The following is a 27,606-nucleotide window of genomic DNA, read 5'->3' on the forward strand; positions in this document are numbered from 1 at the left end:
ATTTTCAATTCAATTATTCAAGTTTAGCAATTCAAATTCAAATATAAATGATTCAAATTCAATTTCTGGTGGCACAAGTTTCTGCCCATACCTGGCAGACTACCGCTGTTGTGAGTGAAGATGCAGCATTTCTGTCTTGCATTTGTTTTGGGGTTTTGTGTGTTTTTGGTACTTGTAGCATTTTCTTTTGCATTTGTTTTGTAGGTTTGCATGTTTTTGGTTCTGCATTGTTTCTGTGATTACAGCATTTCTCAGTTGCAGTGCATTTGCCCTTGTTGGCCACCGTACAAAAGCCTTCACGGCAGGGCCTGCATGACCTGTAACTGACACGAACAGTTACCACAGGCCTCTCTGTGTGAAGATGATCCTCATTAGTTCTCATGTCATCTACATGCATCGTGCTGAGTCATGCCTTTCCACAGACCACATCCTTCGAGTCTGACACATAAATACAAGTGTGTGCATCAGGGTGGGCTTCAGCGCAGCTCACCATCACATTAAAGACAGAGATAAGAAAACATGTTGTGTCTGAGGGGTTTCACTGTTATCTTCTCTTGCATGGTCCTCCTCGCTGTCCAGTCAAGTGAGTAATGTTTATTTTCTTATGAGTCAGCAATTTATTCTGTGACATCTTGTTCATTGAGGTAAACACGCAGAATGCAAAGTAATGCTGTGTTTCACTTTCACTGTGCGGCCGGTGCAGTTTGTTTGATCAACTAATTAATGACTCACATTTTTTGTCTTTTCTTTTGTTTTTTTGTTTAATTAATTGTCTGAATGTGTTTTGTCCTATAGGCCATGGCTCTGAGATTATCGGTGGGAAACCAGTGAAGCCCCACTCCATGCCATACATGGCTTTTCTGGAGAATGAGAAAGACATCTGTGGAGGGACACTGATCAGTCCATTATGGGTCCTGACTGCTGCCCATTGTCAAAAGTAAGAGCACACATGTGCAAACACAGATCTTTAACATTGCGGAGTTTTTCGGCCTTAAAATAATGTTTCCAGACTCATTGCAATGGTAGAAAAATGGTTAATAGGATGAATGGTGCTGCCGCTGCAGCCTGAGCGGGGTCGCGTCGGCTGAAACTGCACTATGTAACTTCCCTGCACGGGTACGAATCACCGCCCCCCCTCCTCCCCCCCTCCCCTCTGCGTCGAGGGAGAGACGTGGTGGGTAAAAGCGAAACTTACGGTTCCCCTCCGGTTGTCGTCGCCATCGCCCCCCCCCGACCACCCGCCACACAGTCTCCTTGCAAACATGTGGGAAATACTGTGGTTTATTAATGGGAATAAACGCTGGATGCGCTCGCTGATAAGTTTCGTTTTCATTTTTCCCCCCAGACGATAGCGCTTCTCAACCAGATGGTGGAAGCACTGAGCTGAAACTCCGCAATGTTGCTTTAAGTTTGTACAATTTGTAAGTAGTTCCTTTAAAACTAGGAAACTTAATCGGGAACCACTGTCAGGCAGCAGACCACAAGAGGAAGAAGGAAAGTGCAACCTTAATCAGAGGAAGGTTTCCTTATAAGAAATGAAAGTATCTGTAAATGAAAAAGTCAAACCTTTGGGGAATTGTAAGATATATAGTGGCCGACCAGGGGAAACGCACAGCAACAGCCAAACGCAGCCAATACAGAAATGATGCAAAACTAAAAACACACAAACACATTAAAATAAATGCAACAGAAAAATGCTGCAAATGAGAAATGCTGCAATCAAAGTGTTGTGATTGCATTTAACGTTATCTCTTAGATCACTTAAGAGTCTAGTATGAGGCGAGAAAAACTAATGGTAAAGGTTAGATTTATGAGCATTTTGACATCACATCACAATAATCCATGATTGGAGGTATAAATTGAGTGACCAGTTTACACTTACGGGAGTGATACAACTAATACAAAAGTTGACTTTGCATAATAGATTATTTATATGTGGTGTAAAGGTGAGTTCAGAATCTAGAACTGTAATCCAACACAATAATGTGTTTTTTGTCTACAGTATGACGAAGGTGTTGCTGGGGGTTCACTCCATCACAGCCGTTGAAAAGAAATCCAGGCAGGTCCTGAAGGTTAAGAAGTGTATTCCTCATCCTGCCTTTTATGCAAAAGATAGGGTCAATGACCTCATGTTGATCAAGGTAAGGTGGCATTACATTACTGATATTTCTACAGTATTGATAAAGATCCTATAGCCGCCAGGAAAAACCTACAGTACACCTGTACAATAATGGGACCTTAAAAAATTCAGTCTGTTCCTTGAAGCTAATTTTTTGGTTATACAGTTGTATGATTAGAAAACATTCAATGTCCATCTCAATTCACCCAAATCATCCATTTATGTGTAGAGGAAATGTAAAGATAGTCACCATCAGTAAGTAATATTCCATCTTTTTAAATTCCAGCTTAACAAAAAAGTAAAGGAAACTAAGACCGTGAAAGTTTTGAAGTTGGGTAAAACTATCAGAGAGCCTCCACCTCGCAGCAGCTGTCTGGTGGCTGGATGGGGGTTAATGAAAAACAACGCCAAACAAGGGTCAGACGTCCTCATGTCCGTCAATGTGACTGTGATCGACAGAAAAACGTGCAACTCCGATGACTATTACAACCACAAGCCTGTCATCACTAGTGACATGATATGTGCTGGTTCAGACGGCAAAAATAATGCCGATACCTGTCGGGTAGGTGCACTTTGATTATTTATTTATTTATTTGGGCGAGAAAGGAAAACAGAGAACCCTCATATCAATGCTTGAGCAGCCTTGAAATGACTTCCCTGTATTATTCTGTGTGTATTGTATAGGGTGACTCTGGAGGCCCGCTGTTGTGTGGCGGAGCGCTGGTTGGAGTCACTTCTTTTGGGAGGCTGTGTGGCGTGATTAAAAAGCCTGGAGTGTACGCGTTTCTCTCACCAAAACAACTGAACTGGATCGCAAAGACAATGGAGAAGTTTGAAGAAGAGGATTTGTATTTGTAAATTACCACAATTAAAGCACACGGCCCAGGAGTATACCAATGAATAATGTGGCATCTTCTGTCATAGTAGGTGACCCACAATATCCGAAGTAATGAGGCACTACTTCACTGAGCTGTAAACACAGTAGTGGGGAACCCCCCTCTAGGCCAAACATATCTGCAATGGAGACATTTAACTGTATCACATATCTCCTTTATTTAAAGATTATTGTCTTCCAAAATTGGGAGGATCAATCTCTTCTACTAAAAGTGACAGAATATATCAGTTTAGAGAATGTACCATCGCAAAAGCTATACACAGTGAACATGTGGATAACAGTAACTTGAAACGTGGTTACTAAATGTAGTTTTATCAGGGTATTATGACTCCATATGGATGCAGCTGGTAAAGACAGACGCCTTCTGTTTCTCACATGGACGTGAATCGGCAGCAAACTTCAATTATTTTGTCATTTTTTTCTTTTACTCAGTATGGCAAATAAATTATTAATCGTGTTAGTGCTGTTAGTTTATTTAGAAATACAGAAAATGTCAAGTCAATTAAATAGGTAAACTTAATCTGGTGTCTCTGGCCGACATTACAATGGACCCTAAAAGTGTCAAAAAGCCTTGACTGAAAACATTATTATCTTGAAACTATGCTAAAATAGGGTTAGGGTCAAATCAAGGCTTAAAGTGAAATATGACCATGGAAGCACGATAATATTAGTGAAATCAAACATCGCAGCACTTTTTTCATCCGCTCAAAACAGCCCTGTTCAGAACGGCTGGTTTCAGTGTCTGTCCCTTTAAATGCAAATGAGCCACTGCTTGCCCCGCCCCTTCTACCGGTATTCACAGGTAGGGGTGGTATTATGCAAATTTGAAAACTAATGACATCATTGTCAGACAAGAGAGAACAGCTCATTAAACCATGGATTTCAACCTATAGGGAGCCTGCAGGTTACAGGGTTTTTCTTTTCTTTTTTTTTCAATTCTCAAATTTTGGGAGCCAGCAGCCAAGTCAAACACCCACAAGAAACCAAAAGTGATATTTCCATATTATTTCCCCTTTAAGACTTTTTTTTCCTTTTTTTGCGCAGCTGCGTTGTTTATACACAATAATATTAGTGAAATTAAAGAAGACACAACTTAAAGTACCTGTACTCACAGGTAGGGGTGGTATTATGCAAATTTGAAAACTAATGACATCATTTTTTTTTCAATTCTTAAATTTTGATTGCCAGAAGGCAAGTCAAACACCCAAATTATGTCAATAAGCCTTCAAAAAGTGATATTTCCATATTATTTCCCCTTGAAGGCATTTGGTTTTTTGCACAGCTACATTGTTTGTTTTTGTTTTGTTTGTTTGTTTTTTGCTTTTGTTTGTTTATTTTCTATTATTTTATTTTATTTTTTTGTTAACATTAAGACATGCTTACAAAATAAGACCAAATTTTGTATTTCCTTACAATGAGTTCTAGGAGTCAATGTCAATAAATGATACCTATACCTGTGAAATGTAGCGAAGCCTTTGGGGCCTATGACCAATGTCTATCAGTCCTGTAAGCATAGAAATCCTCAAGTTTTGTGTCATGTTTTTGAGTTTTACAGTCTATCCTGCAAGTGAGTGTTTTTGTTGTATTTTTATCCTCCTTGATAGTGTTTTTTTGTTTGCAAATAAATTTCTTTTGAGTGGTGCATTTGAGTCCTCCCTGTTAGCAGTACTTAAGAACTTTCAATTTTGGTTGAGTTTGGCGGCACCAGTGGCCCGAAGCTGTAGTGTTTTGCCTGAAGGAAGACTCCATTTCCCAAGAGCACCAGCGTGTAGCGCCGTAAACATCCTGATCTCCCGGTACATGGAAATTAACAAAAGACGTCCAAGCTAAGTTTCCGTTACCAGCGGATCATTTCTCAGTAAACACACATGCACAATCCGACGGAAAGGTGCCGCATTGCCTGCTCCCTCCTCGTCGTGACTCGCGAAAGTGAAAGTGAAAGTTAAGTGAGAGCCGGGTTCCTACCATGCTCCTCAAAGCTGCTTAGTGCCAGTGAAGGCGATACAGACCCCCTCAGACCATGACAGAGGTGTCATTCAACCTGTTGTAAGTCCATGTACCATCACAAAAGTTATGAAAATATTATATGAAGGTTGAAAAGTTCCTTGGTGTTGTGTTTAAGGTCGTTACACACTGCACTTGTGCTTCCTGGTGGAGAATCAGTTGAGATTATTAAAGCAGAAGTAAGCGATCCGGTCGTTTTGGCTAACTTCCTGTCAGCGGATGGAATTAGCAGTCCCCGCCCTCGTCCCTACGTCATCACATTCACGAGCATCGTCTTCAGTCTATGCAACTGCCCCCTTGGCGTGCACACACAGAGAGGACCGCCCCTTTATGCCGTTCTCTCTCCTCATTGGATAAAAATTGTAGGATACAAGGAAAGTTTTCTCCTCGGCTTACAGCAGAGCAGAGTGACTAATATATATATCAGTATATATAGTATATATAACTATTTAAGACTTATATTAACACAAACATTCCGCTTTAAAGACTTGTAGCCAGAAAGCCATCCTGTGATATTTATTTACCTCCAAAGCCAGAAGATTAATGAAGAAGATTTGCTGTTGCAAAAAATGATTTTAAGAAATATATTTTTCTCATGTTTGATGGTCAGTCATACTTAATATTGTATCACACTATGTGATAGCTATCTACATGTGTATAAAGAAGTGCAAACAGCGAGCTGTTGGCTATGCAGCACACACTTTATTATTATTTTTAATCCGTCATGCTCTTATTTCAAAGTCTCTTGCACAATAACATTAGCTTATAACATTCTCTTCTATAGTATTGTGAAAGATTATGGTCAAGTGTTATTAAAAAAGGACATAAAAGGAACGTTTTTATTCCGCCACTCCAAAAGTTAGCCAAATATAAAGAGGGTCTGGTCCCATAAGTCTGGTCCATCCCTCAGGTTGGGTCCCCCTAGAGGCCTGGCAGACTACCGCTGTTTTGAGTGAAGATGCAGCATGTCTGTCTTGCATTTGTTAAAGGGTTTTGCGTGTTTTTGGTACTTGTAGCATTTTCTTTTGCATTTGTTTTGTGGGTTTGCATGTTTTTGGTTCTGCATTGTTTCTGTGATTACAGCATTTCTCAGTTGCAGTGCATTTGCCCTTGTTGGCCACCGTACAAAAGCCTTCACGGCAGGGCCTGTGAATAAAATGGGTATTATGACCCGTAACTGATATGAACAGTTACCACAGGCCTCTCTGTGTGAAGATGATCCTCATCAGTTCTCATGTCATCTACATGCATCGTGCTGAGTCATGCCTTTCCACAGACCACATCCTTCGAGCCTGACACATAAATACAAGTGTGTGCATCAGGGTGGGCTTCAGTGCAGCTCACCATCACATTAAAGACGGAGATAAGAAAACATGTTGTGTCTGAGGGGTTTCACTGTTATCTTCTCTTGCATGGTCCTCCTCGCTGTCCAGTCAAGTGAGTAATGTTTATTTTCTTGTATGAGCATTTGACATCTTGCTCATTCAGGTAAACACGCAGAATGCAAAGTAATGCTGTGTTTCACTTTCACTGTGCGGCCGGTGCAGTTTGTTTGATCAACAAATTAATGACTCACATTTTTGTCTTTTCCTTTTTTGTTTAATTCATTGTCTGAACGTGTTTTGTCTTATAGGCCATGGCTCTGAGATTATCGGTGGGGAAGAGGTGACGCCCCACTCCATGCCATACATGGCTTTTCTGCGGATTAAGAAAGGCATGAAAGAAAGCTGTGGAGGGACACTGATCAGTCCATTATGGGTCCTGACTGCTGCCCACTGTCAAAGGTAAGAGCACACATGTGCAAACATAGATCTTTCATTTAAGTTTGTACAATTTGTAAGTAGTTTCTTTAAAACTATAGGAAACTTAATTGGGAACCACTGTCAAGCAGCAGCACAAGAGGAAGAAGAAATGTGCAACCTTAATCAGAGGAAGGTTTGCTTATCAGAAATATAAGTATCTGTAAATGAAAAAGTCAAACTTTTGGAGAACTGTAAGATACAGTGGCCAACCAGGAGAAACGCGCAGCAACAGCCAAACGCTGCAAATACAGAAATGATGCAAAACTAAAAACACACAAACACATTAAAATAAATGTAACTGAGAAATGCTGCAATCAAAGAAACAATGCAGAACCAAAAACATGCAAACCCACACAACAAAGCAAAGGAAAAATGCTGCAAATGCACTGTTGTGATTGTATTTAAACCAGCACTAAGTAACTTTTCAACCTTCATAAAATATTTTCATAACTTTTGTGATGATACATCGACTTACAACAAGTTGAATGACACCTCTGTCATGGCCTGAGGGGGTCTGTATCTCTTTCTCTGGCACTAAGCAGCTTTGAGGAGCATGGTAGGAACCCTGCTCTCACTAAAGTTTCACTTTCACTTTTGCGAGTCACAACAAGGAGGAAACAGGCAAAACGGCACTTTAGCAATGGATTATGTTTGTGTTTTCACTTTGAAATGATCCACTGGAAACAGAAACTTAGTTTTGATGTCTTCTGTTAATTTTAATGCAGGATATTTACAGGGCTTCACGCTAGTGTTCATGGGAAATGGAGTCTTCCTTCAGGCAAAACACTACCGCTTTGGTCCACAGGCGCCGCCAAACTCAACCAAAACTGAAAGTTCTTTAGTACTGCTTTAACGTTATCACTTCAGAGTCTAGTATGAGGAGACAATGTAGGCGAGAGAAAACTGATGGTAAAGGTTAGATTTATGAGCATTTTGACATATAACATCACAATAATCCATGATTGGAAGTATAAATTGAGTGACCATGTTACGTAGTGAAAAACTGGTACGGGAGCGATACAACTAATACCAGAGTTGACTTTGCATAATAGATGATATGTGGTGTAAAAGTGAGTTCAGAATCTAGTCATACGTATATGAACTGACTGTAATCCAACACAATAATGTGTTTTTTTGTCTACAGTATGAAGGAAGTGTTGCTGGGGGTTCACTCCATCAAAGCAGATGAAAAGAAATCCAGGCAGGTCCTGAAGGTTAAGAAGTGTATTCCTCATCCCGCCTTTTATGCAAAAGATAGGGTCAATGACCTCATGTTGCTGAAGGTAAGGTGGCATTACATTACTGATATTTCTATTGATAAAGATCCTATAGCTGCCAGGGAAAACCTACAGTACCTCTGCACAATAATGGGACCTTAAAATTTTCAGTCTCTTCCTTGAAGCTAATTTGTTGGTGGCACAGTGAAATCTTATACAGTTATGAGATAAGAAAACATTCAATGTCTATCTATCAATTCATCCAAACCATCCATTTATGTGTAGAGGAAATGTAAAGATAGTCACCATCAGTAAGTAATATTCCCTCTTTTTAAATTCCAGCTTAACAAAAAAGTAAAGGAAACAAAGACAGTGAAAGTTTTGAAGTTGGGTAAAACTATCAGCGAGCCTCCACCTCGCAGCAGCTGTCTGGTGGCTGGATGGGGGGCAACGAAAAACAATGGCAAATCGTCAGACGTCCTCATGTCCGTCAATGTGACTGTGATCGACAGAAAAACGTGCAACTCCCGAGAATATTACAACCTCAAGCCTGTCATCACTAGTGACATGATATGTGCTGGTTCAGACGGCGAAAAGAGAGTCGACACCTGTCAGGTAGGTGCACTTTGATCAATTTTTTTTTTTTTTTTGTGCAAGAAAGGAAAACAGAGAACCCTCATATCAATGCTTGAGCAACCTTGAAATGACTGCCCTGTATTATTCTGTCTGTATTGTACAGGGTGACTCTGGAGGCCCGCTGTTGTGTGGTGGAGCGCTGGTTGGAGTCACTGCTTTTGGGAGGCTGTGTGGTGTGATTAAAAAGCCTGGAGTGTACGGGTTTCTCTCACCAAAACAACTGAACTGGATCGCAAAGACAATGAAGAAGTTTGAAGAAGAGGATTTATATTTGTAAATTACCACAATTAAAGCACATGGCCCATAAGTAGACCAATGAATAATGTGGCATCTTCCGTCATAGTAAGTGACCCACAATATCCAAAGTAATGAGGCACTACTTCACTGAGCTGTAAACACAGCAGTGGGGAACCCCCCTCTAGGCCAAACATATCTGCAATGGAGACATTTAACTGTATCACATATAAATGTAATCTCCTTAATTCAAAAATGATTGTCTTCCAAAAGGATCAATCTCATTATCTCTTCTACTAAAAATGACAGAATTTAGAGAATGTACCATGGCAAAAGCTAATCACATAACAGTGAACACATGGATAACAGTAAGAGTAACTAGAAAGGTGGTTTTTAAATGCAGTTTAATCAGGGTATTAAGACTCCATGTGGATGCAGCTGGTAAAGACAGAGTCCTTCTGTTTCTCACATGGACATGAAGTATTATTTTGTTAGTTTTTTTTTTTACTCAGTATGGCAAATAAATGATTTATCGTGTTAGTGTTGTTAGTTCATTTAGAAATACAGAAAATGTGAAAAAATTAAGTCAATGGGCTTCATGCACAGCTCCACTACTTCCTGAAATAAGCCAGCTCCTTTATTTCCTGTTTTACATAATTGGACCAATTGATTAATCCAGGTGTGTCTGACCGTTGTTGTGAGGTCAGACACACCTGGATTAATCAGTTGGTCCAATTATGTAAAACAGGAAATAAAGGAGCTGGTTTATTTCAGGAAGTAGTGGAGCTGTGCATAAAGCCCATTAAATAGGTAAACTTAATCTGGTGTCTCTGGCCGACATTACAATGGACCTTAAAAGTGTCAAAAAGCCTTGACTAAAAACATTATTATTTTGAAACTATGCTAAAACGTTATTGCAAATCAAGGCTTAAAGGGAAATGTGACCATTAGTGAAACCACACATCACAGCACTTTTTTCATCCGCTCAAAACAGCTCTGTTCAGAATGGCTAGTTTTAGTGCCTGTCCCTTTAAATGCAAATGAACTACTGCTCGCCCCGCCCCTTCTACCAGTACTCACAGGTAGGGGTGGTAATATGCAAATTATCAGACAATGAGGGAACAGCTCATTACAGTAAATCACATGGATTTCAACCTATAGGGAGCCTGCAAGTTACAGGGTTTTTCTGTTTTTCAATTCTGTAATTCCATTAAGCCCAACCCAAATTATGTCAATAAGCCTTCAAAAAGTGATATTTCCACATTATTTCCCCTTTAAGGCATCTTTTGGTTTTTTGCACACAAGCTACGCTGTTTATATTTGTTTGTTTTTTTTGCTTTTGTTTGTTTATTTTCTATTATTATTATATTATATATATTTTGTTAACATTAAGACATGCTTACAAAATAAGATAACATTTTGTATTTCCTTAGGAGTCAGTGTCAATAAATGATACCTATACAGTACCTGTGAAATGTAGCGAAGCCTTTGGGGCCTATGACCTATGTCTATCAGTCCTGTAACCATAGAAGTCTTCAAGTTTTGTGTCATGTTTTTGAGTTTTATAGTGTATCCTGCAAGTGAGTGTTTTTGTTGTATTTTTTTGTCCTTCTTGAGAGCGTTTTTTTGTTTGCAAATAAATTTCTTTTGAGTGGTGCATTTGAGTCCTCCCTGTCGCGTTTAAGGTCGTTACACACTGCACTTGTGCTTCCTGGTGGAGAATCAGTTGAAATGATTAATTGTTGATTAGAATTGCAGAATGAAATCAGTCCTGTGATATTTATTTACCTCCACAGCCAGATAACGTGCTGTTGCAAAATTGATTTTAAGAAAATAACAAATGTTCTGGTCAGTTGGTCAGCCACAATTTCTGCATGTTGTTATCTGTATTATAACTTTCTTCTCATATTAACATATTCAAATCAGATTAGCGACCGTGGTTTACGACCAGGTGGTTTACTTAGAGAGCAGCCTGCCTTAAGTCAAATTCACAGCCTGAAGTATCGTCTACTTTCAACTTCTTCATATTTTACTTCCATCTGCCTGGTTTCAGATCAACTGTTTCACCTTTCTCCAGTCTTTCTTTCCTATGAATCATAACATGACGTTATTGAAATCACACAGAAGTGTAGCTGAGAAAATATCAAGAGCCTTAAGAAAAAAAAAAAAACGAAAAGCCTTCACTGCAAGGCCTGTGCTAAAATGGGTATTATGACCCATAAGTGACAGGAACAGTCACCACAGGCCTCTGCGTGAAGATGGTAGGTACTCATCGGTTCTCAAGTCATACATCCATCATGCTGAGTCATGCCTTTCCACAGTCAGACCACATCCTTTGAGCTTAACACATAAATACAAGTGTGTGCATCAGGGTGGGCTTCAGTGCAGCTCACCATCACATCAAAGACAGAGATAAGAAAACATGTTGTGTCTGAGGGGTTTCACTGTTATCTTCTCTTGCATGGTCCTCCTCATTGTCCAGTCAAGTGAGTAATGTTTATTTTCTTGTATGAGTCAGCAATTTATTTTGTGAGATCTTGCTCATTCAGGTAAACATGCAGAATGCAAAGTAATGTCGTGTTTCACTTTTACTGTCCGGCCGGTGCAGTTTGTTTGATCAACCAATTAATGACTCACATTTTTTGTCTTTTTTTTGTCTGAACGTGTTTTGTCTTATAGGCCATGGCTCTGAGATTATCGGTGGGAAACCAGTGACGCCCCACTCCATGCCATACATGGCTCTTCTGCTGGGTGAGAACGAGACATACAGCTGTGGAGGGACACTGATCAGTCCATCATGGGTCCTGACTGCTGCCCACTGTCAAAAGTAAGAGCACACACAAACACAGATCTTCCATTTAAGTTTGTACAATTGGTCAGTGGTTCCCTAAAAACTAGGAAACTTATTTGAGAACCACTGGCAGGCAGCAGACCACAAGAGGCAGGAGAAATGTTCTTCAGGGCAGAAAGTGCAACCTTTGTCAGAAGAAGATTTTCTAATCAGAAATGAAAGTATCTGTAAATGGAAAAAGTCAACCTTTTGGGGTTGAACTGTGAGAGACTGACAGTAGCATGTTTGGTTTTTTGTCAGTCCACACCCATGAAAGTCAGTTTTACACCTTCACCACTCATATCTTCAGTCACAGTCATATCTCTGTTAGAGGCCAAACTCTCCATTCAACACTAATCACTATAGCAGAAAATACTGTAACACTGCAGGCTTACATGTGTCTAAATAGAATCCATGTCTTGGTTTTATTATGTAACAATGACCACACATAATGAGTTACTGTATATCTATATGAACTGTAATCCAACACAATACTGTGTTTTTGGTCTTACAGAATGAAGAAGGTGTTGCTGGGGGTTCACTCCATCAAAGCCGATGAAAAGAAATTCAGGCAGGTCCGAAAGGTTAAGAAGAGTATTCCTCATCCCTGCTTTGATTCAACAGATAAGGTCAATGACCTCATGTTGCTCAAGGTAAGGCGACACAGTTACACATAACTAGCAGTGCATTACTGCTTGATCAAGAATTGATGATAGGAAAGTGGTTTATTTGTGGACTGAGGCTTTGATACTTTCACAGTATTGATAAAGATCCCAGAGCCGCCCTATAATCAAACATGAAAGTCTATCTCATACACTATTGGGACTTTTAAATTTTAAATTTTAAATTTATTAGTTATTAGTTGAGTGAAATCTCATTCGAGATGGATGCTAGGGAAGCATTTTATGTCCATCTAAACCATATATTTCCATAAAGATAGTCAGCATCAATAAGTAATTCTCCCTCTCTTTAAATTCCAGCTTGACAAAGCAGTGAAGCAAACTGAGGCAGTCAGTGTTTTGAAGTTGGGTAACGCTGTCAAAGATCCTGCACCTCGCAGCAGCTGTCTGGTGGCCGGATGGGGGGCAACAAAAAACAAAGCCAAACAAGGGTCAGACGTCCTCATGTCCGTCAATGTGACTGTGATCGACAGAAAAACGTGCAACTCCCGAGACTATTACGACCACGATCCTGTCATCACTAGTAACATGATATGTGCTGGTTCAGACGGCAAAGTGAGTGCCGACACCTGTCAGGTAGGTGCACTTCTTTTTATTTATTTATTTTAATTTTTTTGTGCAGGAAAGGAAAACAGAGAACCCTCAAATCAATGCCTTTGGAAATGACTGTCGTGTGTTATTCTGTGTGTATTGTATAGGGTGACTCTGGAGGCCCGCTGTTGTGTGGTGGAAAGCTGGTTGGAGTCACTTCTTTTGGGAAGCAGTGTGGCCTGATTAAAAAGCCTGGAGTGTACGCGTTTCTCTCACCAAAACAACTCAACTGGATCAAAAAGTCAATGAAGAAGTTTGTAGAAGAGGATTTGTACTTGTAAAATTAACCACTTCTATCTTTGGACGCTTTTTTGTGATGTACTGTAACATCTCTTCTGCCTGTGCTTTATTAGTGTGACTGCTGAAGCAGTCACACTATTGTTCTTCTGTTTGGCCATTTTCTTCCGCCTTTTTACGGTCTTCTTCTAGTCCTTCATACTTTGTGCTATTTCAACAATTCATATATCAAAACGTGCAGCTTTTTTTGAACTTTATCGGCATTACTTTTCTCTTTTTAACTATTTATACTTTTTCAAATATTTAACTTTTTCACAAAAAATCTCACATTCATCAAAGTCTCAACCTCTCTTCTTCACAACTCCACTGTAGTGTAGGGGGTAGGGTAACTGCCTGCCAACCCTAAGGTCACTGGTTCGAATCCAAGGGAAGACCTCTTGTTATGTTATGTTGAATTCTGCTCTCCTCCCCCGCCTTCAATTGGTTACAGGTGTTTGTTATCTCCTTGATTACTCATACCAGTTTGCAGCACATCATCACATTACAATGAATGACAACAGTCTTGAAAGCAGTATGCTCTCTGTAGCCGAGTGGCAGAGTAAAGGTTTAGTGATCATATGGTCATGGGTTCGATTCCTGCCTCAGTCTTTTCACTTCATTGCTTGACTTTTGATTCCAATTATTCAGCTGTCATTGGACAGTCTTTGATTCCTCATAGTATAAAGCTCATTGTAACTCAGGTTCTCTGTGGCCATATGGTTAGTGCTCAGCCTGAAATTCACAGACATTTTCATTCTAAGTCATTCAAGCTTGACTCTCAAGCTTTCTTGATGTTGACAGTGTGCAGATCATTAACAGACAACAGTCTCTGCAACTGTGTGTGCACTGTGGCCTAGAGGCAGAGTGGAAGTCTAATGACCATGAGGATGTGGGTTCGATTCTGACCTTGGTCAAACATTTGTATGGTGATCACAGCTTGCACTATTTGCTAATTCTGCAACAGCGTTCAGTTGCTGTCAGCAGTCACACCATTTCCATTCTTGGAAATGCTTTTTCTAGTTTAAAACTATGACCCATCTATTTAGCGTGAAAGGAAAACACCAAACGGACATTATTCAACCCATCATCCAAATAGATTTACCACTTCCTGCTTTAAAAGCTTTACAGTAACTGATACTGAGGCTTCGGCTCAAGTCTGGTGGAGTGGTTTTGTCTTAAAGGTCAATTCTCAGGCCGGTGCATTTCCTCACCACTGATCTATGTTCTCACCGGCTGATGTTCTTCCACTATCATAAAAGCTGAGTAAGAAATATGATGTGGTCTTTCAAAATTGCCCTGTCATCGCAGTAGCTCTTACTCTCACGTTTTCTGTGTCTGTGTTTCAGTTCTCTGGTTTCAGGTCCTGTCAGATCAGTGTTTGTATTAAAAGCAGAACGCTCTCTGTGTTGTGTTGCGCTGTCTTCCTTCCTCCGCTTGAGGTCACCCGTAGATGAAGCACGAACTGAGGCAATGACGGTAAAATGGTAATGTCAACGCGGACGACATGAAACTCTGAACCACAGCTCTCCATTATATTAAGACCACCGTGTACAGGAAATGTGCAAAATGTAGCAATGTTGCAAACGTGTCATGACAAGAGTGAATTACCAGAGAATACACGTCAAACACTTCCACTTCCAGTAAAAACCAATATTTGCCATTGTTGGCACACAGGAACCTTTTCCACAGCGTCAGTCATCATTTTTTCTTTGTCTCCCTTATCTTAAATACTATTGTTCTGTCATTCCTGTGAGCTGACTGCAGCCCATTTGTCTCTAGGCAATATTTGCTCCCTCTGCAATATTTGCTCCACTTTAAATTCTTGTGGTTTCATCATGCAGCACAAAAGTCAGCTCAAGCTTATACTTATCATGTCTATACTCTACACCCAGTCTGTGCGACCTGGGACCTGTGTTCATGGTGCGTCACTAGGTGGTGCACTCTGCTGTAGTTAGTGGTGCAGTCATTTACAGAAAGAAGATCCCAGCTGGTTTTCAGGATCATTTCACTCAACTGAAAAGTAAAACTAAAACATGTTTGCGTTTTGATTTCAAAAATGAAAGTTCTTATGATAAGATACAGATAAACTGAAACTGACCCAGTTTCCTGTTTGATTATTTTGCCATACATTTCAATTGTGACAGTTTCTCTTTCTGTAGTCCACAGTATTTCAGTGAAAATGGCCCAAATCTAGAAAAAGTACATTTACAAAGACTGTTGTTCTACATAAATGGTGACCCAAAACAAAATGATGTTTCAGAGGTTATATTTGTTATGATCATATCAACCAAAGCCTGATTCACTTCTCTGTTTATTTCAAATACTTTTAGATGCTTGAAGAGGCAACATTCAAAATATTATAAGGAAAAAAAAAAAATACAGGTAGAAATGTGAATATAATTTTATGGAGCAGAGACTTTCTATCCTCTTGGTCTCTTTAATGTTCTTTCTACTCAGCAAACTGACACACCTCAATCATAAATAAGAACACATAACACACCATCATCTCCCAATAAAATAAAATCAACTCATAGCAACAAGTCAATATGTTCTACTATTTGTTATTTCATATCTGCTATTTCTAATCGCTGGATGGGACTGTCATCAGCTCTGGATATACAGTAGGTTTGAATTAAAACACTGACCTGGTGGTGGCACCAGAGGCAAAGTTATACGGTATCACTAAAGCTTTTACAATTCACCCTGAACCAAATGGGGGGAGGACTTAGTGTCGACTCATGATGAATGTCTGTAGAAAATTCTCACAGCATCCATTCACAGTACTGGGAAGGTTTCATCTAGGATACAGTTCACCATATATTACACATTACATTCCCTTAAATATAATAAGAAACCGAACCAAATTATTATTAATTGTTAGGATTACATTGTGTTGAGTTATATCACATGTTATGATCTGAGTAGATCAACATAATGCTTTAAGTGGACTGGAATCACTCTGCTTTTCTATGGTGAAAAGGATAACAACCCAGTTTTTCCTTGACCTTTGACCTTTTTTTCTTTACTTTGTTGCATTGCAATGAGTTCACTTAAAATAAGATGTAGTGGCTGTTTATACATTTTCTGTTTTCTCACAGTGTGGAAAATATACAGTATAAACATCAGTAGTCCTCATACAAATATAGACAACCTGCCTTATGAATCATGTTGAAAATTGCTGGTCTAGTAGTCATTTTCTTGCCAGCAGACAAGCTCGCTACAATGGCAACAAAGCTAGGTAACATAGTTAGCTCAGGTGGGCAAATGTTTGACTTAACCAAATGTTTAACTTTTAATCCAAACTTTGACTTAACACAATTACTCATCTTTAACATTTAGCTGTGTGTTGTTACTCCACAACACTGTCCATCTCTTCTTGAGTTTGACGTCCAGAGTGGCGGTAGACTGGATCAATACCTACCTGCAGGTCAATCTGTGTCATTTTTCTGAATTAGAGATCTGCATAGAATACACAAGAAAAAAAAAACTGACCTGCTCTTTTGTAAAGGTGAAGGAAAAAATGTTGCCACACCCAGGAAATTCCAGCATGTCCTTTATTTGAGCTCTACGTGAATTATCACTGACCAACCATCTGCCTGGGTGTTTACTCTGTTTCCATAGTCACGGACAAAAGCTCCCAGGAGGCCCACCTCAGCGCCGCTGAAACTATCAAAGCTCACCACACCCATAATAACTTAAATTTATCAAATGGATGAATGCATGGGTGTTTATGACTGTTTTTGGTGTGTTTAAATAGCCATTTCTGCCACGGTGGTCACCATCTTACACACATACACACACACACACAAACGCTCACTCATTCACTCACTCATTCACTCACACGCGAGAGTAAATGTTTACCTGGACTTGCATCACCTGTGTGTGCTGGATGAGTTGCCCACCTTGCCTCACCTTTCCCTCACTAGTGACGCAACAGCAGACACACTCGCACCAACACAGAGTGAAACCGTGTTTTATGAAGGTAACTGCAAACTGCGTACTATGTCCTGGCAGGTGAGTCAGTCCTTGTAGGACAATCAAAGGGTAAATACCGATCTACACTGTCCCAAATTTATGGTGGGATGATGAAGACTTAAAGGAAGAGTTTGGATTTTTAGAGGGATTGTCTTGGGAAACGGTTACACTTGTTATGATTAATGGTAACTAGCACATGTTCACTGATTTACATTTTATATTGCCAAGACAAGTCAACGTGTGTCCCTAAATTCCTATCTTAGGATACAGTAATACAGATGTTGATTACTGTAATCAATTTCCTGTTTCCTGATGCAACATCGCTGTAAGAAACATATGGGTCAGGAGTACAAATTCCCTCACTGTGTTTCCTTGTTGAATCACAGCAGGGGGATGCCACTTGTAATAATGTTTACAATGACCAGTAACTCTTACAGTGTATATAAAGACATCCGAGAAAGCCTTAGAAAAAATGAACCAGTTTTTTCATCAAAACAAAACGGGGGGTAAAGCTTTTTGATTCAGATCACAGATGGTTCCTTAGTCTGAAAGTCTTTCACTTTCAATTAACTGCATGTGAGGTGCTACATATGAATAGATAGATGGAAACACCTCTCAGTAAAACTCTCCCCAGAATAATTTTGTCAGATTTTGGATGTTTCCGAAGATGCGAAGATGGTGAATCATTTAAACCCAAACTTTGTTCAAACCCACAGAACTTCCCTTGAAATACCAACAGGGCATTTGATATACTAACCATTCATGATGCATAGTTATATATTACATAACTATGCATCATGAATTTATATACTGAAGTACAAACATACAGCTCAAATGAGGCTTATACAGAATAAACTGCACTGTCAGACTGGCAAAAAACAGATACAATCTACGAAAAAGTAAAACTTTTAAATATTTAATAATGATTTCAATATTGAAAGATACATCGACTTTGACTTTCGACTTTCAACTTTATTGTCTCAGAGGGAAATTTACTTTGCAGGCAGATAAAAACATAAAACATAGGAGGCACATTCACACAAGTTTCTTTCGATACAACACTGAAATGGGTAAGTACACAAATACCCTGGAGGGCAACTGGGGGCTGTTCAAGATTTCTACTATTTCATAAACACACATTATATGCATTGCAATATGTAAAAGACTGTGAGCAGAATATGGACTCATAAATGTTCATCTTTGGAGATCATGTGAGGTTATTCCCCTGAAAACAGTGCCATTAAAAGCATGGGCAGAGGTGTGTTTGATGTTAATCGTCTCAATTTTAAGTCTAATATCTAGTTACCCTCTTCTTACAGTTAAAGTTTTTCAATTGGTTTCCGATTTCCTTGCAGCTCTGTGTAACAATGCTGTGTTGCCATCTTTGTGCAGCGTCTATTCTGAGCTCCTTTGTACTGAAGTATCTAAACATGCGCACGTCTTTGTTTGTATTTGTGTTGGAGAACTTCAAGTTACCTGAACAATCCCAAAATAGCTCATACCAGACACGCCCCCACTTTTTTTTTTACCCTACCCACCTGCGCGGCAGTACATTGTCTACATGTTCAGCTTTAGACGTCAGTTGTTTGTTGAAAACACGGCAATGCCCTAGCAATGCAATGGCTGTTGTGTTTGTTTTTGTGGATTGACGGCGGTGTACAGTGTACAGTGTACAGTGTATATCTGTGGGTTTGTTTTTCTTTCCCAAAATAAGCTGGTTCATCTTCCCACACAGAGGCAATGAAGTGGTTCAAAATCATTTAATGGTGCAGCTTGTCAAACAGACACCTAAAAAAGACTTTCCAGTCCCTCATGCTTTTGTGTTGCTCTTATGATTCTTTGAATTCCTAAGTGATGCCAGAGAGTTTTCTGAGTGTCTGTCTCAGGGTTATTCTCGTCTGTCGAATCTTTTTTTGGTGAAAGAAGGCTGAGGTGTTTGTGTGAGCAAGCCGCCGAGGTATGGGATGCATCCGGAGATGGGAATGTAAACAGAAAAGTCAGGCGGACACGCATGAATAATTAACACTCTCACTTAACACTGAGACAATTTATTGGCAAAACAAATTCTCTATAGCAGGAGAGACGACAAGCATTTCTGACCTATAACAACAAGAGTGCAATAAATAAAAATAAACCTACATATTACCGAAGTGTGAGAATGCTCATCGTCACACATAGATAACACAAACACAGACAAATACAGTTAGCAATAAATAATCATACTGAATAAATTACATTCTAACTTGTCCCGGTCTTTTTTTTTTTTTTTTTTACTTTAGGCTGCTTCTGAAGCAGTCTATCAGTTCTACGTCTTCGTCAGGTCCTCCGGTCTGCTTCGTCTTTGATTGGTGCGGCTGGCTGAGGACAGATTGAGAGAAATCAAGGGTCAACAGATAAGAAAACACAGAAAAAAGCATTGTAAGAGTAAAAGTGAAACAATCACACAAGCACACAACAGTTATTCAGTAACAGGTATCTGTATAGGCATAGAAAATAAAAGTCTATGCCACATTTGTAGCTTTAATACAAATATGAATACAAATTACTTTATTAATCCCTAAAGGGAAATTAATTTATTCATTCATAATGCCACATAAAGTGGTTCAAATAATCAGTATAAACTTTTTTGATTTATTTGAAACCTATCTTTAAACTGTCTAATACTGCTCACTGCTTTATTTGTCTTTGGCTAACATTTCTGTGTGTATCTAAACACGTGAAGTCTGTAGGCTACATCAGTGTGTGTGTGTGTGTGTGTGTGTTGCTCAGTGAGATCTGACCGCATCTAAATGGAGTAGCTAATTAAGCTCTTACAGCAAGGTCATCACGTGTACAGTCAGTGTGTCAGTACTGTTATTGTTTGGACACACTGTAGGTGAATGTGTACGACCGGGCCTGTGGGTTTTTTTTTTTTTTTACGCTGGTATGCAGTGCAGAGATGGGATAGGCCGAGACACAACGGGCTTAATCCTGACTAATTCTCCTAGTGGGGATTCCTCTCTTTGTGATGCAACTTGCTGAATTCAATAACAACAACAAGCGCATACGGGCTCCTCTCTCACTCTCCGAGCCCACTCTTTCCTGTTTGGCTTAACCATCTCGTGAGCAGGAGCTAGACACCACCCTCTGGGGATTAAGTTCTCACTGGGAAACTCTTTTAGGTGAAATCCATCACCAAACTATGCACCACAAGAAATACATGTCCGCTTTTACACCATCACAACACTGGTTTTCTATTTTGAGTTGTTGCTACTTATGCCAGGCATTCCATTCTAGAACTACATTTATGCCACAGCTGAAAATTCCACAGTTACATCAAAAACCTGTAGCCGATGTTTCATCCTATTACTTGCTTAGCTGAGATTGTACTCGGTTAACTGTTTGTATTTTCATAAAAGTTTCATCTCTAATTCTGCAAAATAAAATAAAAACTTTTAGTTGTGTCGATGGAGGCTTCTCCAAATCTAACAGGATAATCTAGGACAAGAATGCAGTAGTTCAGGGGCCACATACAATGCATTTTGATCTTAAGTGGGCCAGACCAGTGAAATAATAGCATAATTACCTATAAATAATGAGAACTAAAAATGTTTCCCTTTGTTTTAGTGCAAAAGAAGTATATCATTAAGATGTTTACAGTTAATTAACTATCCTTTTATGAACAACCTGAAAAAATACAGGTGATTTCAACAATATTATGTCTCTTCTGTCTTCTATGGAATTTCACACTGGGCAAATTCATATTCACAGGTCCAATTGAACCCTCTGGTTTTGGCGTATGTTTGACGCCCCTGTACTAGACACAGTGGTTGTGCTAGTTGTAAAATATTAATGCACAAAAAATATGAGAAATGTCTCTTCTCTGTCGTTAACTAGCTAACCACAGAATAAAATTAGGGTTAGCGTTAACCAGCTAAAGTTTGAGGGTAATGTTAAGTACAGACTAATCCTTGCATCTTTCCTGTTATATTTCTTGTTTTTAAGATGATTTTAAAAAACAACAACACACAATTAAACTCATTACACAAATGCGCACTACTTTAACAGGAGAAACTGAAAGGCTATCAGCTTTATGGTTGCTAAGGACAATCTGGACAAACAAAAAGCAAACTGTCACAATTCAGTTAAAAGCTCCACAACATGACACCTACCTCATCGTAACTCAACGCCCTCACACCACGACGTCACCAACAGGTTTCTGTAACTTCTCCTGCTCCGTCCCAGTTCCCAGGTAGGATGCCAGGTAGTTTTTATGTGACCTGTAACTACAAAACACATTCAGCGTGAGTATAAAGGCTGTGTACACCTCTTGTGATTATCAGATGATCACAGTGGCTATTTTGAAAGGCAGGAGTGCAGAATCGGTTACATGGCTTTGATCCTATCTAAACAAATGAAATGCAAGGTGTGTTTCTGTTTCTGTTGTGGCGGTTACTTCTAGGGATTACAGTATTGATTATTGAAATAAATCCTGTTGTTGATTTTATGATCAGAAACCAACCATAAGGTCATTTCGCTCTCACAGTAATAAGTTCCACTTTCTCTCCACCCTCCTCTAACTTCAATATTGCTGGCGTACACCTGCTGTAAAGCTGCAATTGCACTGTTATAATCTGGTTGTATATTGATAAGGTTCTTGTGAGTGATACGTCAAACTTCTGCCGGATGTAATACATATTTTATAATAAAGTATGAGTAATGTATGCTTTTGTCGATGTGGCACAATTTTATGTCACTGTCTGCTATAAAAGTAAGAATGCGACATGAGAAGTTCATGAGAATATTGAGGCCTTCTTTTCAGGATGGTGAGCAATACCTTCATAGTGGGTGTGTTTGGGTGTGTTATGTGCCCTTCTGATGTGTCAGTAGGTCTGGATGCCAAGAAACGTTTCTAATGTGTGGGTTCTAATGTGTGTTGGGATTTGCTGCCGGGGTGTGGATGGTTGCCCTCATCACTTAAAGCTCAACTGATCTGTCAGATAAGAGTTTTAAAGGATCAAAAAGACAACTAAGACAACTTTGTTTCCAAACTGTTGGCATCAGTTCTTGTCTTATAATACCTTCTTGTGAAATGTAATCACAAAGCAGAAGAGAGAGGCAGGCGGCCACGCTGGTAATCGATACATTGCAATTTGGTCACAGTCTTTTTGTTTCCTGACTTAAACCCACTAAAACACCAAAGTTGCTTCAGTTTGCAACTCTAAACAGCAGCTATAACATTTTTATTTTTGGTCTTTCTTGTGTTTATCTTTCCTCATAATTAGAAAACAAGATCCCTCAAAGGCTTCCCACCTAGTAACACCCACACACACACATTCCCTTCACTCTGTTATCACAACAGTGACAGTAAAGTGAATGAGGCCGGGTCATTGCACGGTGTGTTTCCTCTGTGCTAAGTCAGCTTTTTTAGTGCATTTATGAAGTTGGGACGTCTGCCATGTGTGTGTGTGTGTGTGTGTGTGTGTGTGTGTGAGACATGCATACTCACTGAGTATAGGTCATGAGCAGGATGGCAATGCAGCTGATGACCGACAGGACCACAGCAATGATCACCAACACCGTCTGCATCAGCTCGGTGTCGCTGCTCCCCCTGGTCTTGGCCTCCAGAGTTTGGATCCCGCAGCGCTCCCCGTCGTAACCCTTCATACATCTGCACAAAGAGACGCAACAGAACAAATTGATCAGCCGAGAAATAACATATTTTGTCCAACCCAATGGGAACTGAGTCAATAAATGTTGCTCATCGTGCTTAACCACAATGGATACACCCCTAAAAGTAAGCTGCTGCTGCTGCTGCTGCTGCACTTACATGCAAACCGGCTCCTGCAGGCCCTCTATGTGCTTGCAGTAGCCATGAATACAGTAGCCCTCGTGGGTGGAGGTGCAGGGATCCTCCACGGTGGTGAAAGATGCCGTGTATCCGTCGGTGAAGAGCGTGTGCTCCGGGTTGAAGGGAGTCGTGCTTTTGCTCTTGTGCTTGCTCCTCCTTTTGCCTTTGCCTCTCCTCCTCTTCCTCTCGTTACCGGGATGCAACTCTGCAAGAGGAGGAGACGGGTTGAAGGAAACGTTTCAGTTCAAACTTGGAGTTGAGTTCATTTGCAAAAGCAGATAACTCTGGTTTTAAAAAAAATATTTGAAAATTTTTAATTATTATTTACACCAGGTGATATCAGTCAAACCAAAGTTGAGTGGCTTTGACCAAGGAGATGAGATGTACAAAAACAGATGTAACTCAAAAAAATAAAGCTTTATTGAAAACAACACTATGTAAAGAATAATTCAAAAGCATCAGCTCATTTTTTTCAAAATGGCACTTATTTGCTTTTGCAAATGAACTCTTCAGTTGTTTTTTCATCATACTGTAGGTTCAAGTGGTTTATATGATAATACGGAGTAGTTTGACTGTGTGTCTGTAGGAAATGTCCAAAAGAGCTGTTTTAGGGGGGAAGTATTTTTAAAACCTGTCCCATCAGCTGTTTTTGTTTCTTCTACTTCTTCCTCTTCATTAAATTTACATAGCTACTGATCACAAATGATCTATCATTTGAGTAAAACAATCAAGACATAAGTGTGATGGTTATGTGAGTTGTACCATGGAGGCTGAAATGTTCGCTGTCTCCTCCTGACAAGTCTTCGTCTATTTCCAGCTCGTCATCGTCGCTCATCAGAGTCTGGAGGCCCTCACCGGAGGCCGGACCCCCCGTCACTCCAGCGAGTCCACTGGAGTACGTGGCCTCGGATGCCTGAGCGCCTAGCCAGCTGCAGACTACTGTAAACCCAACGGGACACACAGAAAACAAACAGGCTTACGAATGAGATCAAATATGCAGAGAGATATGAAAATGATAAGTGGTGAGCAATTAGGGTCAAAGTTCACATCACATGCGGTGTAATATGGTGGACAAGGGTTTTACATCTATAGCATTTTTAAATATATTAATGTTCTTTCAAACCTAGAAACCTGTTGACATGAAGATAAATTAAATGAATTATAATATATTTTTTAGGCAATCAGGAAAAAGGACACATTTTTATTCTTTATCTTCTATGGTCAACAGGAAAGTAAGCTTGCTTGGCATTGTATTCACATTTCTCTGCCCATTTCCACCTGACTCATCCATTCACCTTAAAATATTCAGTGTAATCTGAGTCCGTAAATTGGATGCTGTATTAACACTAAAACCAGTATAACCAGTCCCGCATCCCAAACAGTGCTGTACCTGAATGCATCATTCACACAAAACAAGAACAGCGATGATGAGAGAGATTCAAAGACCAATGAAGAATCTGAAATATGTTGACCTTTCGCAGCTTCTGGTGCTGTTGGTTGGATAATGATTAGTTCAGATCCATCCTCACAACCAGAGTTGCTGCACTTCTGACGACACAAATATTTCTTTCTAAAAACCTGCCTGACTTGTCTTCACTTGCAGACACACACACCCCCCCCCCCCAAAGCAGAACATCCCCTGCCTCCTCACTCTCTATGCCATTTAACATTTCTCCTCTTAGAATTTAATTTGTTTTCCTGCCTCTGCACACACACACAAACACACACAAACTCAGAATAAAATGGATAAACTTACCGAAGCACAGGAGACAGGTGAGGACGAGAGAGTTCATATCCCAGGAGAGGAGTGTTGTGTGTATGACAGCCCTGCGCAAATCTGTGTGTGTGTGTGCCTGAGTGAGTGTGTGTGTGTGTGTGTCTCTGTTGGTCCCCTGCTGATTGAGACTGTACTTTGCTCCCTTTACCTCTGCTGGGTGCAGCTTTTATAGAAAGCTGGAGGAAGGAGGAGAAAGAAGGAGGGGGTGTGGGAGTCGTTCTTGGTCACCATTAAAACACACACACACAAACATTTGCTCCTGCTCTTTTAATTGTTATTGCTTCCTTGATTTCCAGTGTATGGGCATGAATAAGGCAATAATTACACCTTCAATCCATTAGTGACACACACACATGGTTGTACATACTCCAACACACTCATAGCACTCTTATCAGATCCAGAAATGTATCGTAATTTTTTTTTAAATGTCAGTCATTTATTTAGGAATTTGATTTTTACAAAGCCTTTTTGGGAGGTTTAATAAGGTTAAAGAGATGAAAAACAACAAAAAATTAAACCAAAAACAGATGCATTATTTTGTCTCCTGGCAACAACGACACACATATTTTATGGCTTTATACTCAGGTAAAAGGTAGTCAGTGATGACAGTAACCATAAAAAAGGTTTTTATGATTGTGTGTCACTGATTATTAATTTTCTATTACGTAGAGATGATCAAATGGTTACAAGGTTAATCGCATATTAATCACCTGTTTCTAGTAAACAGCGAGCAGTAAAGATTAGATTTTATATCCATTTTCATTCAGTAATTGCTTGAATGCAACAAATCCATCCTGTTATTCTGATATTGAATATGTGTTTTGAGTTGTTTAACTGTGTCTAAATCATCATGTGTGTGGTTTGTTGAAATGATGGCAAGCGTTACTGTTTTAGTAAACTGTAACCAAGAGGAGACCTTATGGCTTGGGTGGGGATGCTGCACAGAAGGGCGTGTTGTTATGTTGTTGTGTCTGCAGACAGAGGTTGTCCCATCACTCGGGCTCCGGTGGAATCCGATAGAAACCCTCGAGGAATGCTGGGAACTTCTCCATCTCATTCCTCACCTTCAACGACGAACCAGAAGCCCCTGACACATTTTGTTTATAACAGCTGTAGGAATTAGATTGTTTGGATTATGTCTAATGGCATTGAGGATATGTGATATGAATGTGTGGAAAGTCTGACACAAGCCCGGGGAGAAGCACCTCATAACAGCCGCCCACTCTAAACACGCTGCTGGGTAGCTAATAGCGTGACGGCTGAAAACTTTCTGATGCACAAATAAAGCCGTAACTATTTGGATAAAACTTTGAATCACGCGTTTTTACACAAGATCGGCAACCAGTCATGATTAACCCACCCCCACCTTGGGAAAGGGATTACTGCTCACAGGAAGCACAACCTAAGATGTGCAAACTTGTAAATACAGAGTCACTGCAAACAAGAAAACTACAGGCAAGACAGCTGCCCCATGAGGCTGTATAGGCACAGTTATGCCCTGAGACAACTCAGTATTTTTATGGTCCATGCTGGTTGTTTCCTCTGGTTATGGACCTTTACATTGACTGCCTTGCTTCAGCATGTAATAATGAGTGTTTACACATGACAAATTCTACTCCATACTTCCACATCTGGGCAAATTCCAGCGGTTATATGTCAGACAGAAGATTTAAGCAGCAGAGTTGGTCCTGAAGTGGAAGTTGCATCTGACTCCCATGCTGTGTATAGGCCATATTTAGGCTATGACATCAGGTGGATGCTATGCATGTGGCCCAAGTATGGCTTGAATTTATATTTGCTATCTGTATAAAACTGGTTGAACTTTTGACATGATGAGGAAAATGAGGGCAAAGCCAAAGTTAATACAACTCAGGTGTAGCCTATGTTTCAAATATCATGGGAAACTCAAATCAACAGTTATCAATCCATTTCCCTCAAAACCATAAATATCATTAGGCTACATATAATGATACTAGACAAAAAGTCAGCAGGTCAAAATCTATGGATTCCTCCACATGGACGTCTGTAAATCTCATGGCATCTATCTAATGGTTGCTGGGATATTTCCAGTCAGTGTATTGGCCATGCCATTAGCATGGCTAACAAAAACAAGACTGAAGATGAACCAGAATTGCGCAGCAAAACAAATGTGCACATGGTGCACGTGGAGATTTTGTTTTGTTAAAGGACACGCAAGGATGAAGCTTAGTGGGGCTTCCACCAACCACATTACTCACTGCATGAGTAACCTACTATTACTTATGCAGTAATTAGGTAATCGCATTAACCTACGATGAGTACACTGTGGAGATTATAGCAACATTTCCGGAATTTGGGATACATTTATCCACAGGTTTTATATTTAGAACAAAATGAACACCGCTAAGTGGGTGTGTTTGTGGGTCTGTGAGTGTGTAAGTGCATGCCAATGTGTTTTTACACAATCCCTAAAGAGAACAGTGTCTGCAGGTGAGTTAATGTTTACATGCAATCACTGCTTTTCATTAGCATACAGCACACATAACGATGCTTCAGTCAGGTGTTAGAGACGGATCATTGACTCTGGTTGAAGCACTAATGAGGGTGCACAGACTAAAATGGTGTTATTGATTAACCTGACACCAGACACTGAACTCAGGGGTCAGATGATGACTGCCATGCTAAACATAAAGCATTTCTTTTCCTTAAAATGCTGCAACTTGAAATGTTAAATTATGAAATAGCCACACTCTGAATTAGA

At 39.8% G+C, this 27,606-nt stretch overlaps 4 protein-coding genes across 4 annotated transcripts; 3 read left to right on the forward strand and 1 right to left on the reverse strand.

The window, feature by feature from the left end:
• Positions 1-474: 474 nt before the first annotated feature.
• Positions 475-2,977, forward strand: LOC146981089 (granzyme A-like). The gene is made up of 5 exons (XM_085787947.1): positions 475-583; positions 796-937; positions 2,003-2,141; positions 2,406-2,681; positions 2,804-2,977. Exons 1-5 carry the CDS (start codon positions 520-522, stop codon positions 2,975-2,977), a joined length of 795 nt encoding a protein of 264 aa, XP_085644073.1. The 5' UTR covers positions 475-519.
• Positions 2,978-6,349: 3,372 nt separating this feature from the next.
• On the forward strand, positions 6,350-8,950 carry LOC146981090 (granzyme A-like). Its single transcript, XM_085787948.1, has 5 exons — positions 6,350-6,455; positions 6,652-6,802; positions 7,965-8,103; positions 8,380-8,652; positions 8,777-8,950. Exons 1-5 carry the CDS (start codon positions 6,392-6,394, stop codon positions 8,948-8,950), a joined length of 801 nt encoding a protein of 266 aa, XP_085644074.1. The 5' UTR covers positions 6,350-6,391.
• A 2,338-nt stretch (positions 8,951-11,288) lies between these two features.
• Positions 11,289-13,360, forward strand: LOC146981091 (granzyme A-like). The gene is made up of 5 exons (XM_085786038.1): positions 11,289-11,393; positions 11,587-11,734; positions 12,252-12,390; positions 12,718-12,993; positions 13,116-13,360. The coding sequence occupies exons 1-5, from the start codon at positions 11,330-11,332 to the stop codon at positions 13,287-13,289; spliced, it is 801 nt and encodes a 266-aa protein (XP_085642164.1). The 5' UTR covers positions 11,289-11,329; the 3' UTR covers positions 13,290-13,360.
• Positions 13,361-19,272: 5,912 nt separating this feature from the next.
• Positions 19,273-25,009, reverse strand: areg (amphiregulin). The gene is made up of 6 exons (XM_085786039.1): positions 24,846-25,009; positions 23,852-24,028; positions 23,069-23,294; positions 22,748-22,909; positions 21,411-21,524; positions 19,273-19,617 (listed from the first exon to the last, which is right to left on the reverse strand). Exons 1-5 carry the CDS (start codon positions 24,880-24,882, stop codon positions 21,431-21,433), a joined length of 696 nt encoding a protein of 231 aa, XP_085642165.1. The 5' UTR covers positions 24,883-25,009; the 3' UTR covers positions 19,273-19,617; positions 21,411-21,430.
• Positions 25,010-27,606: the final 2,597 nt, after the last annotated feature.

The sequence above is a fragment of the Trachurus japonicus genome, chromosome 9 (assembly GCF_045865225.1).
Source record: "Trachurus japonicus isolate A0001 chromosome 9, Traja_1.0".
In the NCBI taxonomy this organism is placed as follows: domain Eukaryota; kingdom Metazoa; phylum Chordata; class Actinopteri; order Carangiformes; family Carangidae; genus Trachurus; species Trachurus japonicus.